The sequence below is a fragment of the Xyrauchen texanus genome, chromosome 17 (genome assembly GCF_025860055.1).
Source record: "Xyrauchen texanus isolate HMW12.3.18 chromosome 17, RBS_HiC_50CHRs, whole genome shotgun sequence".
Taxonomy (NCBI): Eukaryota; Metazoa; Chordata; class Actinopteri; order Cypriniformes; family Catostomidae; genus Xyrauchen; species Xyrauchen texanus.
Window position 1 is genome coordinate 1,962,012 of NC_068292.1, and position 15,618 is coordinate 1,977,629.

General features: G+C 34.9%; 1 protein-coding gene across 1 annotated transcript in view; it reads right to left on the reverse strand.

The window, feature by feature from the left end:
- The window catches only part of LOC127658300 (ceramide synthase 2-like), a 40,957-nt gene that overhangs the window by 12,545 nt on the left and 12,794 nt on the right, over window positions 1–15,618 (reverse strand). The window contains exons 4-5 of the mRNA XM_052147508.1: window positions 780–898; window positions 22–79 (exon numbers count right to left, since the gene is read on the reverse strand). Of these exons, the coding sequence (XP_052003468.1) occupies window positions 22–79; window positions 780–898 (177 nt within the window). The remainder of the gene's footprint in view (window positions 1–21; window positions 80–779; window positions 899–15,618) is intronic.

Below are 15,618 nucleotides of genomic sequence, written 5' to 3' on the forward strand. Positions count from 1 at the left end.
TGCAACTGGCAAACAACTTACATCGATCAGTGCTCCAAGACCACAGATGAAGGCGAGAAGATAAAAGGTGAATCTCCAACTACAAAAGAACACACACATGTGATGATCTGACACTGGCCATTTTGTTGAAGGCTCTGATGCTTTTTAAAAGAAAGACATTTGAATGATTCATTAAGAATTTAATAATAGTGGGAACATTTCAGGCCTTTTTCATAAACCGTTAATTCATCTCACACATTCGCAGCTAAAACTTGGTGCACAAAAGATGGCACGAGCTAATGGGACTTACGAATGTCCAAGTGTATGGGACTAAAACAATGACTTACAATTTTGTTAAAGGGATAGTTCACCCAAAAATCAGATTTTTTTGTTTGGAATTTTTTTAGAGGAGGGATCTGTAAATATGATATTATACTATAGATTATAAAATAACAAATTAAAAATGTCAGATTAAGAAGTAATTCAGAACTCCAAATAGAAATTCAGATCTCTGAAATTTGGATATTAAACAAACAAATTAGGCCAAAGTTTAAGCTAAGTTAACCTAAATTATCAGAATAGTCGAATTTAGCATTTTAGCCAATCACAGAGCTACCATAATTTTCTGGCGCAGTCCAATGTAGGGTTAGGATCGGACCGTGCCAGAAAATTCTAGTAGCTCTGTGACTGGTCAAAAAGCTTGACCTTTGGCCTAGTATGTTATTAACAAAATTCTAATTCAAATTCTTAAGTCAATGTTCTAGCTGTATACATCTGAAGTTATCCAAGTGTGTTTGTACCTGGCCTCACAAAACTTCTTGAGTACATTAGGTCTGTCTTGGTTTCTCCGTCGTCTGAACCAGTGTTGGACCTGTCTTTCTGTCCAACATGTCTGCTTGCACAGTTTCTCTACTGAACTCTGCAGATAGCAAGCAAAACCACATATCTGATGACTCAAAACAACTGAGGTAACCATATGTCATTATATAATACTGTCTATATGTATATACACACTCACCTAAAGGATTATTAGGAACACCATACTAATACTGTGTTTGACCCCTTTCGCCTTCAGAACTGCCTTAATTCTACGTGGCATTGATTCAACAAGGTGCTGAAAGCATTCTTTAGAAATGTTGGCCCATATTGATAGGATAGCATCTTGCAGTTGATGGAGATTTGTGGGATGCACATCCAGGGCACGAAGCTCCCGTTCCACCACATCCCAAAGATGCTCTATTGGGTTGAGATCTGGTGACTGTGGGGGCCATTTTAGTACAGCGAACTCATTGTCATGTTCAAGAAACCAATTTGAAATGATTCGAGCTTTGTGACATGGTGCATTATCCTGCTGGAAGTAGCCATCAGAGGATGGACATGGTCAGAAACAATGCTCAGGTAAGCCGTGGCATTTAAACGATGCCCAATTGGCACTAAGGGGCCTAAAGTGTGCCAAGAAAACATCCCCCACACCATTACACCACCACCACCAACCTGCACAGTGGTAACAAGGCATGATGGATCCATGTTCTCATTCTGTTTACGCCAAATTCTGACTTTACCATCTGAAAGTCTCAACAGAAATCGAGACTCATCAGACCAGGCAACATTTTTCCAGTCTTCAACTGTCCAATTTTGGTGAGCTCTTGCAAATTGTAGCCTCTTTTTCCTATTTGTAGTGGAGATGAGTGGTACCGGTGGGGTCTTCTGCTGTTGTAGCCCATCCGCCTCAAGGTTGTGCGTGTTGTGGCTTCACAAATGCTTTGCTGCATACCTCGGTTGTAATGAGTGGTTATTTCAGGCAAAGTTGCTCTTCTATCAGCTTGAATCAGTTGGCCCATTCTCCTCTGACCTCTAGCATCAACAAGGCATTTTTAGCCCACAGGACTGCCGCATACTGGATGTTTTTCCTTTTCACACCATTCTTTGTAAACCCTAGAAATGGTTGTGCGTGAAAATCCCAGTAACTGAGCAGATTGTGAAATACTCAGACCGGCCCGTCTGGCACCATCAACCATGCCACGCTCAAAATTGCTTAAATCACCTTTCTTTCCCATTCTGACATTCAGTTTGGAGTTCAGGAGATTGCCTTGACCAGGACCACACCCCTAAATGCATTGAAGCAACTGCCATGTGATTGGTTGATTAGATAATTGCATTAATGAGAAATTGAACAGGTGTTCCTAATAATCCTTTAGGTGAGTGTATATATACATACACAGTGTATAGGCTACATATACATTGCTGGGTAGTAACGGATTACATGTAATATGCATTACATAACCAGATTACAAAAATCAAGTACTTGTAATGGGATTAAATTACATTTTAAAATCAGAATACAATAATTTTTTTATAGATTACATGATTACATATTAAAAAAGCAATGGCAGTAAATTGTTTATAATTTATTAGTCATCTTTTTTCAGTCTATTACATGTTTCATTTTAAATAAGCACATTGCTGATATCCATTCAGTAAGTCTTCGAGTGTTTTCAGAAGAGAGGGTGAAGGGGAGGGTTGTATGTATTACAGTCAGAACTGATACTCGCTACAAGCCAGCCAGGTGAAGGAGCGGTCTACTTCAGCATTTAACCTCTGGATCTATAGAGATAATTTTATTTTTAAGAATGAAATTACACCAGTGGCGTGCAGCTCACACTCACACATTGAACTTAATTGCTTCAAAGGATCTTGTGGATGCCATCTCTAAGGGTGCTGTCTGCAGTGTACACAAAAGTTCAACAGCAAAATGTGCTGCAATATGGAACAAAGCCCATTAATCTACTGTTGCTGCTGAAGCTGTGGTGCCACTGCATGAGACTTGACATGAAACTTGACACAATTGTTCCTTGTGTGACTCGGTGGAACTCTGCTGTTTTAAATTATTCTGCTTCCATAGAATTTTCTTGCTGTTCAAAAGATAATAGCTTGAACCTCAGCATTGGAATACGTGATGGACTATCAGTAAGCAAGAAGGGAAAAAAAGTGTTTCTGTGTTTTTAGATGAAAGCTTTGGCCTAGCAACAGTTACTATTGATTTTAATGTCATTAATGTTCGCAATGTTGCTTTTGTTTTATTCACTTCAAATGAAGTTGACGCCTCAGTGTTTTGAATTATAAACGTTGGCCATGCACTGTCATTGCTGTAAGATTTAATGTTTATTTCATTCATGTAATGTTTAATGCACTTTTTAAAATGTCATAAGGACTTTTTGTGAGGCTCTTATTGTTAATAATAAAGAATGGAATACTTTTCTTCTTCTTTGTACTTTTATGTTGAAATGATTATCCTACTCAAATGCACAAGACATAAAATAAAATAGAATTAGGTAGAAAGCAATCCAAAAGTAATCAAAAAGAAATTGGATTATATTACCCCAAACATTTAATCTACAAAATTGCATTACTGATTGCATTTTTTGTGATGTGATTACAATTCACAAGTAATCCGCCCAGCACTGTATACTGTATATATATATATAAACAGTATATATACACTGATCAGCCACAACATTAAAACGACCTGCCTAATATTGTGTAGGTCCTCCTCGTGCCACCAAATCATCGCCAACCCTCATCACAGAATAACATCCTGAGATTATATTCTTCTCACCACAATTGTACAGAGCGGTTATCTGAGTTACTGTATACTGTACTGTTATCTAAGTTAATGTAGACTGTACTGTTATCTGAGTTAATTTATACTGTATTGTTATCTGAGTTACTGTTATCTGAGTTACTGTATACTGTATTGTTATCTGAGTTACTGTTATCTGAGTTACTGTATACTGTACTGTTATCTGAGTTACTGTATACTGTACTGTTATCTAAGTTAATGTAGACTGTACTGTTATCTGAGTTAATGTATACTGTATTGTTATCTAAGTTAATGTAGACTGTACTGTTATCTGAGTTAATGTATACTGTATTGTTATCTGAGTTACTGTTATCTGAGTTACTGTATACTGTACTGTTATCTGAGTTAATGTAGACTGTACTGTTATCTGAGTTAATGTATACTGTATTGTTATCTGAGTTACTGTATACTGTACTGTTATCAGAGTTACTGTATACTGTACTGTTATCTAAGTTAATGTAGACTGTACTGTTATCTGAGTTAATGTATACTGTATTGTTATCTGAGTTACTGTTATCTGAGTTACATGTAGACTGTACTGTTATCTGAGTTACTGTTATCTGAGTTAATGTTATCTAAGTTAATGTAGACTGTACTGTTATCTGAGTTAATGTACACTGTATTGTTATCTGAGTTACTGTTATCTGAGTTACTGTATACTGTACTGTTATCTGAGTTACTGTAGACTGTACTGTTATCTGAGTTACTGTTATCTGAGTTAATGTAGACTGCACTGTTATCTGAGTTACTGTATACTGTACTCTACTGTTATCTGAGTTAATGTATACTGTACTGTTATCAGAGTTACTGTAGACTGTACTGTTATCTGAGTTACTGTATACTGTACTGTTATCTGAGTTAATGTATACTGTACTGTTATCTGAGTTACTGTTATCTGAGTTACTGTATACTGTACTGTTATCTGAGTTTCTGTATACTGTACTGTTATCTGAGTTAATGTAGACTGCACTGTTATCTGAGTTACTGTAGACTGTACTGTTATCTGAGTTACTGTATACTGTACAGTTATCTGAGTTAATGTATACTGTACTGTTATCAGAGTTACTGTAGACTGTACTGTTATCTGAGTTACTGTATACTGTACTGTTATCTGAGTTAATGTAGACTGCACTGTTATCTGAGTTACTGTAGACTGTACTGTTATCTGAGTTACTGTATACTGTACTGTTATCAGAGTTACTGTAGACTGTACTGTTATCTGAGTTAATGTAGACTGCACTGTTATCTGAGTTACTGTAAACTGTACTGTTATCTGAGTTACTGTAGACTGTACTGTTATTTGAGTTAATGTATACTGTACTGTTATCAGAGTTACTGTAGATTGTACTGTTATCTGAGTTACTGTATACTGTACTGTAATCTGAGTTCATGTATACTGTACTGTTATCTGAGATACTTTATACTGTACTGTTATCTGAGTTACTGTATAATGTACTGTAATCTGAGTTCATGTATACTGTACTGTTATCTGAGATACTGTATACTGTACTGTTATCTGAGTTACTGTATACTGTACTGTTATCTGAGGTAATGTATACTGTACTGTTATCAGAGTTACTGTAGATTGTACTGTTATCTGAGTTACGTTATCTGAGTTACTGTATACTGTACTGTTATCTGAGTTACTGTTATCTGAGTTAATGTAGACTGCACTGTTATCTGAGTTACTGTAAACTGTACTGTTATCTGAGTTACTGTAGACTGTACTGTTATCTGAGTTACTGTATACTGTACTGTTATCTGAGTTACTGTTATCTGAGTTACTGTATACTGTACTGTTATCTGAGTTACTGTTATCTGAGTTAATGTAGACTGCACTGTTATCTGAGTTACTGTAAACTGTACTGTTATCTGAGTTACTGTATACTGTACTGTTATCTGAGTTAATGTATACTGTACTGTTATCAGCGTTACTGTAGACTGTACTGTTATCTGAGTTCATGTATACTGTACTGTTATCTGAGTTACTGTTATCTGAGTTAATGTAGACTGTACTGTTATCTGAGTTACTGTATACTGTACTGTTATCTGAGTTAATGTATACTGTACTGTTATCAGAGTTACTGTAGATTGTACTGTTATCTGAGTTACTGTATAATGTACTGTAATCTGAGTTCATGTATACTCTACTGTTATCTGAGTTACTGTTATCCGAAGTTAATGTAGACTGCACTGTTATCTGAGTTACTGTAGATTGTACTGTTATCTGAGTTACTGTAGACTGTACTGTTATTTGAGTTACTGTATACTGTACTGTTATCTGAGTTAATGTATACTGTACTGTTATCAGAGTTACTGTAGATTGTATTGTTATGCGAAGTTACTGTAGACTGTACTGTTATCTGAGTTAATGTAGACTGTCCTGTTATCTGAGATACTGTATACTGTACTGTTATCTGAGTTACTGTATACTGTACTGTTATCTGAGTTAATGTAGACTGCACTGTTATCTGAGTTACTGTAGACTGTACTGTTATCTGAGTTAATGTAGACTGCACTGTTATCTGAGTTACTGTAGACTGTACTGTTATCTGAGTTACTGTATACTGTACTGTTATCTGAGTTAATGTATACTGTACTGTTATCAGAGTTACTGTAGACTGTACTGTTATCTGAGTCACTGTATACTGTACTGTTATCTGAGTTCATGTATACTGTACTGTTATCTGAGTTGCTGTAAACTGTTCTGTTATCTGAGTTAATGTATACTGTACTGTTATCTGAGTTACTGTAGATTGTATTGTTATGCGAGTTACTGTAGACTGTACTGTTATCTGAGTTAATGTAGACTGTCCTGTTATCTGAGATACTGTATACTGTACTGTTATCTGAGTTACTGTATACTGTACTGTTATCTGAGTTAATGTAGACTGCACTGTTATCTGAGTTACTGTAGATTGTATTGTTATGCGAGTTACTGTAGACTGTACTGTTATCTGAGTTAATGTAGACTGTCCTGTTATCTGAGATACTGTATACTGTACTGTTATCTGAGTTAATGTATACTGTACTGTTATCTGAGATACTGTATACTGTACTGTTATCTGAGTTAATGTATACTGTACTGTTATCAGAGTTACTGTAGACTGTACTGTTATCTGAGTCACTGTATACTGTACTGTTATCTGAGTTCATGTATACTGTACTGTTATCTGAGTTGCTGTAAACTGTTCTGTTATCTGAGTTAATGTATACTGTACTGTTATCTGAGTTACTGTAGATTGTATTGTTATGCGAGTTACTGTAGACTGTACTGTTATCTGAGTTAATGTAGACTGTCCTGTTATCTGAGATACTGTATACTGTACTGTTATCTGAGTTACTGTATACTGTACTGTTATCTGAGTTAATGTATACTGTACTGTTATCAGAGTTACTGTAGATTGTATTGTTATGCGAGTTACTGTAGACTGTACTGTTATCTGAGTTAATGTAGACTGTCCTGTTATCTGAGATACTGTATACTGTACTGTTATCTGAGTTACTGTATACTGTACTGTTATCTGAGTTAATGTAGACTGCACTGTTATCTGAGTTACTGTAGACTGTACTGTTATCTGAGTTAATGTAGACTGCACTGTTATCTGAGTTACTGTAGACTGTACTGTTATCTGAGTTACTGTATACTGTACTGTTATCTGAGTTAATGTATACTGTACTGTTATCAGAGTTACTGTAGACTGTACTGTTATCTGAGTCACTGTATACTGTACTGTTATCTGAGTTAATGTAGACTGTATTGTTATCTGAGTTAATGTATACTGTACTGTTATCTGAGTTACTGTAAACTGTTCTGTTATCTGAGTTAATGTATACTGTACTGTTATCTGAGTTACTGTAAACTGTATTGTTATCTGAGTTAATGTATACTGTACTGTTATCTGAGTTACTGTAGACTGTACTGTTATCTGAGTTACTGTTATCTGAGTTACTGTATACTGTACTGTCATCTGAGTTAATGTAGACTGTACTGTTTTCTGAGTTACTGTTATCTGAGTTACTGTATACTGTACTGTTATCTGAGTTAATGTAGACTATTGTTATCTGAGTTACTGTATACTGTACTGTCATCTGAGTTAATGTAGACTGTACTGTTATCTGAGTTACTGTTATCTGAGTTACTGTACACTGTACTGTTATCTGAGTTAATGTATACTGTATTGTTATCTGAGTTACTGTTATCTGAGTTACTGTATACTGTATTGTTATCTGAGTTACTGTTATCTGAGTTACTGTATACTGTACTGTTATCTGAGTTACTGTTATCTGAGTTAATGTAGACTGCACTGTTATCTGAGTTACTGTATACTGTACTGTTATCTAAGTTAATGTAGACTGTACTGTTATCTGAGTTAATGTATACTGTATTGTTATCTGAGTTACTGTTATCTGAGTTACTGTATACTGTACTGTTATCTGAGTTACTGTAGACTGTACTGTTATCTGAGTTACTGTTATCTGAGTTAATGTAGACTGCACTGTTATCTGAGTTACTGTATACTGTACTCTACTGTTATCTGAGTTAATGTATACTGTACTGTTATCAGAGTTACTGTAGACTGTACTGTTATCTGAGTTACTGTATACTGTACTGTTATCTGAGTTAATGTATACTGTACTGTTATCTGAGTTACTGTATACTGTACTGTTATCTGAGTTAATGTAGACTGCACTGTTATCTGAGTTACTGTAGACTGTACTGTTATCTGAGTTACTGTATACTGTACAGTTATCTGAGTTAATGTATACTGTACTGTTATCAGAGTTACTGTAGACTGTACTGTTATCTGAGTTACTGTAAACTGTACTGTTATCTGAGTTACTGTAGACTGTACTGTTATTTGAGTTAATGTATCCTGTGCTGTTATCAGAGTTACTGTAGATTGTACTGTTATCTGAGTTACTGTATACTGTACTGTAATCTGAGTTCATGTATACTGTACTGTTATCTGAGATACTGTATACTGTACTGTTATCTGAGTTACTGTATAATGTACTGTAATCTGAGTTCATGTATACTGTACTGTTATCTGAGATACTGTATACTGTACTGTTATCTGAGTTACTGTATACTGTACTGTTATCTGAGGTAATGTATACTGTACTGTTATCAGAGTTACTGTAGATTGTACTGTTATCTGAGTTACGTTATCTGAGTTACTGTATACTGTACTGTTATCTGAGTTACTGTTATCTGAGTTAATGTAGACTGCACTGTTATCTGAGTTACTGTAAACTGTACTGTTATCTGAGTTACTGTAGACTGTACTGTTATCTGAGTTACTGTATACTGTACTGTTATCTGAGTTACTGTTATCTGAGTTACTGTATACTGTACTGTTATCTGAGTTACTGTTATCTGAGTTAATGTAGACTGCACTGTTATCTGAGTTACTGTAAACTGTACTGTTATCTGAGTTACTGTATACTGTACTGTTATCTGAGTTAATGTATACTGTACTGTTATCAGCGTTACTGTAGACTGTACTGTTATCTGAGTTCATGTATACTGTACTGTTATCTGAGTTACTGTTATCTGAGTTAATGTAGACTGTACTGTTATCTGAGTTACTGTATACTGTACTGTTATCTGAGTTAATGTATACTGTACTGTTATCAGAGTTACTGTAGATTGTACTGTTATCTGAGTTACTGTATAATGTACTGTAATCTGAGTTCATGTATACTCTACTGTTATCTGAGTTACTGTTATCCGAGTTAATGTAGACTGCACTGTTATCTGAGTTACTGTAGATTGTACTGTTATCTGAGTTACTGTAGACTGTACTGTTATTTGAGTTACTGTATACTGTACTGTTATCTGAGTTAATGTATACTGTACTGTTATCAGAGTTACTGTAGATTGTATTGTTATGCGAGTTACTGTAGACTGTACTGTTATCTGAGTTAATGTAGACTGTCCTGTTATCTGAGATACTGTATACTGTACTGTTATCTGAGTTACTGTATACTGTACTGTTATCTGAGTTAATGTAGACTGCACTGTTATCTGAGTTACTGTAGACTGTACTGTTATCTGAGTTAATGTAGACTGCACTGTTATCTGAGTTACTGTATACTGTACTGTTATCTGAGTTAATGTATACTGTACTGTTATCAGAGTTACTGTAGACTGTACTGTTATCTGAGTCACTGTATACTGTACTGTTATCTGAGTTCATGTATACTGTACTGTTATCTGAGTTACTGTTATCTGAGTTACTGTAGACTGTACTGTTATCTGAGTCACTGTATACTGTACTGTTATCTGAGTTCATGTATACTGTACTGTTATCTGAGTTGCTGTAAACTGTTCTGTTATCTGAGTTAATGTAGACTGTATTGTTATCTGAGTTAATGTATACTGTACTGTTATCTGAGTTACTGTAAACTGTTCTGTTATCTGAGTTAATGTATACTGTACTGTTATCTGAGTTACTGTAAACTGTATTGTTATCTGAGTTAATGTATACTGTACTGTTATCTGAGTTACTGTAGACTGTACTGTTATCTGAGTTACTGTTATCTGAGTTACTGTATACTGTACTGTCATCTGAGTTAATGTAGACTGTACTGTTTTCTGAGTTACTGTTATCTGAGTTACTGTATACTGTACTGTTATCTGAGTTAATGTAGACTATTGTTATCTGAGTTACTGTTATCTGAGTTACTGTATACTGTACTGTCATCTGAGTTAATGTAGACTGTACTGTTATCTGAGTTACTGTTATCTGAGTTACTGTACACTGTACTGTTATCTGAGTTACTGTAAACTGTACAGTTATCTGAGTTACTGTTATCTGAGTTACTGTATACTGTACTGTTATCTGAGTTAATGTAGACTGTACTGTTATCTGAGTTACTGTTATCTGAGTTACTGTACACTGTACTGTTATCTGAGTTAATGTATACTGTACTGTTATCTGAGTTACTGTAAACTGTACAGTTATCTGAGTTAATGTAGACTGTACTGTTATCTGAGTTAATGTATACTGTACTGTTAATTAATTTTATTAAATTAATTGAGGATTCTAAAGGAAATTGTAAATTAATTTGGAAAAGTATTGATAAAATTACAAAGAAGGAGAATAAATCAGTTCAAAATTGGATAATACGGGACCAATCGAAATTAATAGAAGATAAAGAAAAAATAGCTACAATTTTTAATTCCTTCTTCTTGAACTCTGTACAGTGTCTGGCTAGGAAGTTTGGTGCGAGATTTGGAGTACTAGAACCCATAAACAATGAAACGCCTGTCTTCACTATTGAAAATGTCTCAGAATCTACTGTATTGAAAATAATTGATAATTTAAAAGGATCTAAGTCTAAAGATGTTTATGATACTGATGCACGATTTTTTAAAACTTATAAATCAATTCTTTGCAAACCTCTAACACACTTGACAAATCTGTCAATTACAAACTCATATTTTCCAGATTGCTGGAAAGCGGCAGTAGTGACACCTATTTTTAAAGCAGGTGATAGGACTCTTCCATCAAATTATAGACCCATAAGTATCCTTCCAATAGCATCAAAAATTGCAGAAAGAGTAGTTTCTGATCAATTAGTTTCTTATTTAAATGAAAGTGAAGTAAATCTACACCAAATGCAATTTGGGTTTCGAAAAAATATTCTACTGAAACTGCTAATTGTTATTTTGTCGAACAAATTAGAAGTAAACTTGACAAAGGTGGTGTTGTTGGAGCTGTGTTTTTAGACTTAGCAAAGGCATTTGATACAGTGAATCATAACTGTTTAATGTCAAAACTTCAGAATTTTTATTTATCAGATGCTGCCTTGATGTGGATGAAATCGTACCTCAGTAATAGAAGTCAATGCACAAGAGTGGCTGATAAATGCTCTTCATTTGCTAGCTGTCCTACGGGGGTTCCTCAGGGGTCAATTTTAGGACCGATTTTATTTAGTATTTATATTAATGATCTGCCTCAAGTATGTCCAGGTATAGATGTTATAATGTATGCGGATGATACTGTGCTTTTTACTCATGCAAGAACTAAAGAACTAGTTGCAAACAAACTGTCATCTGCAATGGTGAAAGTCTCAAATTGGTTGAATGAGTCTTGTTTGTCTCTAAATGTAAGTAAAACTGTATGCACGTATTTCACTGCACGAAAACAAAACTCTGTGAATCCAGATATCATATTTAATGGTGAAGCAATCAAATTTGTGACGCATGTTAAATATTTAGGAATAATAATAGACCAACACCTGTCTTTTAAAAAGCAAGTAAAAAGGGTAATAAATAATGTTAAATTTAATTTGAATAATTTTAAAAGTATCAGGCACCAGCTCTCTGAATCAGCTGCACTTCTTTTAGTACATACTTTGATTCTACCTCACTTGTCGTATTGCATAACAACTTGGTCACAAGCAGATGCAACTACACTTAAGCCTGTGTACTCCCTTCATAAACAAATTATGAAAGTGTTAGATAAAAAACCAAGGGACTACCATCACTGTACTATTTTGAAAAGGTTAAATTTTTTAAATATGAATAATTTTGTTTTTTATACTGATGTGTGCCTGATTTACAAAATTATTAATAACCTTGCTCCACCCCCTCTTCAGGGATGCGTGATCCATAATGGAAGTGCAGGTAGGACTAGAGCATCTGCCAGGGGAGATCTGGTACCGCAGTACAGAAAAACAACCTTTGGGCAAAAAGCTTTTTCAGTTAGAGTAGTGGGGTTGTGGAATTCCCTACCTACAAACAATCGAAGCCTCCATAGCTTCTCAATTTTTAAAAAAAAGCTTAAGTACTGGCTACTATCACAACAGATCTGCAACCACTAATGACTGTGTTGTATATTATCTGTTTTATATTCTGGTTTTAAATTTTATATTCTGTACATGTATGTATTGTGATGTTTTATGTGGGGTATATGTAATGTATGTTATTTTATTTGTTTTCCTGCCCAGGGACAGCAGATGTAAACTAGCTATTAGCTAATTCTGGCGCAATTACTTTTAATTGTGCATTGTCCCTGTAAAAATAAACAATAAATGAAATAAATGAAATGAACTGAGTTACTGTAAACTGTACAGTTATCTGAGTTAATGTAGACTGTACTGTTATCTGAGTTACTGTACACTGTACTGTTATCTGAGTTACTGTAAACTGTACTGTTATCTGAGTTACTGTAGACTGTACTGTTATCTGAGTTACTGTATACTGTACTGTTATCTGAGTTAATGTAGACTGTACTGTTATCTGAGTTAATGTTATCTGAGTTACTGTATACTGTACTGTTATCTGAGTTAATGTAGACTGTACTGTTATCTGAGTTACTGTTATCTGAGTTACTGTACACTGTACTGTTATCTGAGTTAATGTATACTGTACTGTTATCTGAGTTAATGTTATCTGAGTTACTGTATACTGTACTGGTATCTGAGTTAATGTTATCTGAGTTACTGTATACTGTACTGTTATATGAGTTACTGTAGACTGTACTGTTATCTGAGTTACTGTAAACTGTACTGTTATCTGAGTTAATGTTATCTGAGTTACTGTATACTGTACTGGTATCTGAGTTAATGTAGACTGTACTGTTATCTGAGTTAATGTTATCTGAGTTACTGTATACTGTACTGGAATCTGAGTTACTGTAAACTGTACTGTTATCTGAGTTACTGTATACTGTACTGTTATCTGAGTTAATGTAGACTGTACTGTTATCTGAGTTACTGTTATCTGAGTTACTGTATACTGTACTGTTATCTGAGTTACTGTATACTGTACTGGAATCTGAGTTACTGTAAACTGTACTGTTATCTGAGTTACTGTATACTGTACTGTTATCTGAGTTAATGTAGACTGTACTGTTATCTGAGTTAATGTTATCTGAGTTACTGTATACTGTACTGGAATCTGAGTTACTGTATATTGTACTGTTATCTGAGTTACTGTATACTGTACTGTTATCTGAGTTAATGTAGACTGTACTGTTATCTGAGTTACTGTTATCTGAGTTACTGTACACTGTACTGTTATCTGAGTTAATGTATACTGTACTGTTATCTGAGTTAATGTTATCTGAGTTACTGTATACTGTACTGGTATCTGAGTTAATGTTATCTGAGTTACTGTATACTGTACTGTTATATGAGTTACTGTAGACTGTACTGTTATCTGAGTTACTGTAAACTGTACTGTTATCTGAGTTAATGTTATCTGAGTTACTGTATACTGTACTGGTATCTGAGTTAATGTAGACTGTACTGTTATCTGAGTTAATGATATCTGAGTTACTGTATACTGTACTGGAATCTGAGTTACTGTAAACTGTACTGTTATCTGAGTTACTGTAGACTGTACTGTTATCTGAGTTAATGTATACTGTACTGTTATCTGAGTTACTGTTATCTGAGTTACTGTATACTGTACTGTTATCTGAGTTACTGTAGACTGTATTGTTATCTGAGTTCACGTATACTGTACTGTTATCTGAGTTACTGTATACTGTACTGTTATCTGAGTTAATGTATACTGTACTGTTATCTGAGTTACTGTAGACTGTACTGTTATCTGAGTTTCTGTTATCTGAGTTAATGTATACTGTACTGTTATCTGAGTTACTGTAGACTGTACTGTTATCTGAGTTTCTGTTATCTGAGTTACTGTATACTGTACTGTTATCTGAGTTAATGTATACTGTACTCTTATCTGAGTTACTGTTATCTGAGTTACTGTATACTGTACTGTTATCTGAGTTACTGTAGACTGTACTGTTATCTGAGTTACTGTATACTGTACTGTTATTTGAGTTACTGTTATCTGAGTTACTGTATACTGTACTGTTATCTGAGTTACTGTTATCTGAGTTACTGTAACCTGTACTGTTATCTGAGTTACTGTAGACTGTAGCCTACTGTTATCTGAGTTACTGTAAACTGTACTGTTATCTGAGTTAATGTAGACTTTGTCCGTTTGAACCAGTCTGGCCATTCTCTGTTGACCTCTCTCATCAACAAGGAATTTCTGTCCACAGATCTGCCACTCACTGGATGTTTTTTGTTTTTGGCACCATTCTGAGTAAATTCTAGAGACTGTTGTGTGTGAAAATCCCAGAAGATCAACAGTTACAGAAATACTCAAACCAGCCCGTCTGACACCAAAAATCATCCATGTGATTATCTAATCAGTTAATTGTGTTGCAGCAGTGCAGTGTATAAAATCATGCAGTGTCAACCATCCCAATCACATATCTCTGCACCAGAGAATCGTAGAGACGTCTGGGTTGACTTATTTCAATCAGGGTGGCAAGGACACTTGATTAATATCACTATGGTAACTGCCTAGCAACCACATGGGGTTACCCTAGCAACCGAGTAACAAATCACATATCTCTGCACCAGAAAATCGTAGAGACTTCTGGGTTGATTTATTTCAATCAGGATGGAAAGGAGCCATGATAAGTATCACTATGGCAACTGCCTAGCAACCAGATGGGTTTACCCTAGCAACCGGGTAACAAATCACATATCTCTACACCAGAAAATCATAGAGAATTCTGGGTAGATTTATTTCAATCAGGATGGCAAGGAGACTTGATTAGTATCACTATGGTAACTGCCTAGCAACCAGATGGGGTTACCCTAGCAACCTAGTATCAAATCACATATTTCTGCACCAGAAAATAGTAGAGACTTCTGGGTTGATTTATTTCAATCAGGATGGCAAGGAGACTTGATAAGTATCACTATGGTAACTGCCTAGCAACCAGATGGGGGTACCCTAGCAACCGAGTAACAAATCACATATCTCAGCAGTTATAAAATGCTATTTGACGAATTTTGCCACGGCAAGCACCACTCACATTTTCTTCAGGAAATGTACCTATCTAGTCTCAGAATGCTGTTCTTAGATGCGGGTTGGCGCTGATTTGGCGGCAAGAGGGAGGCCTACACAATATATATATATATATATATATATATATATATATATATATATATAT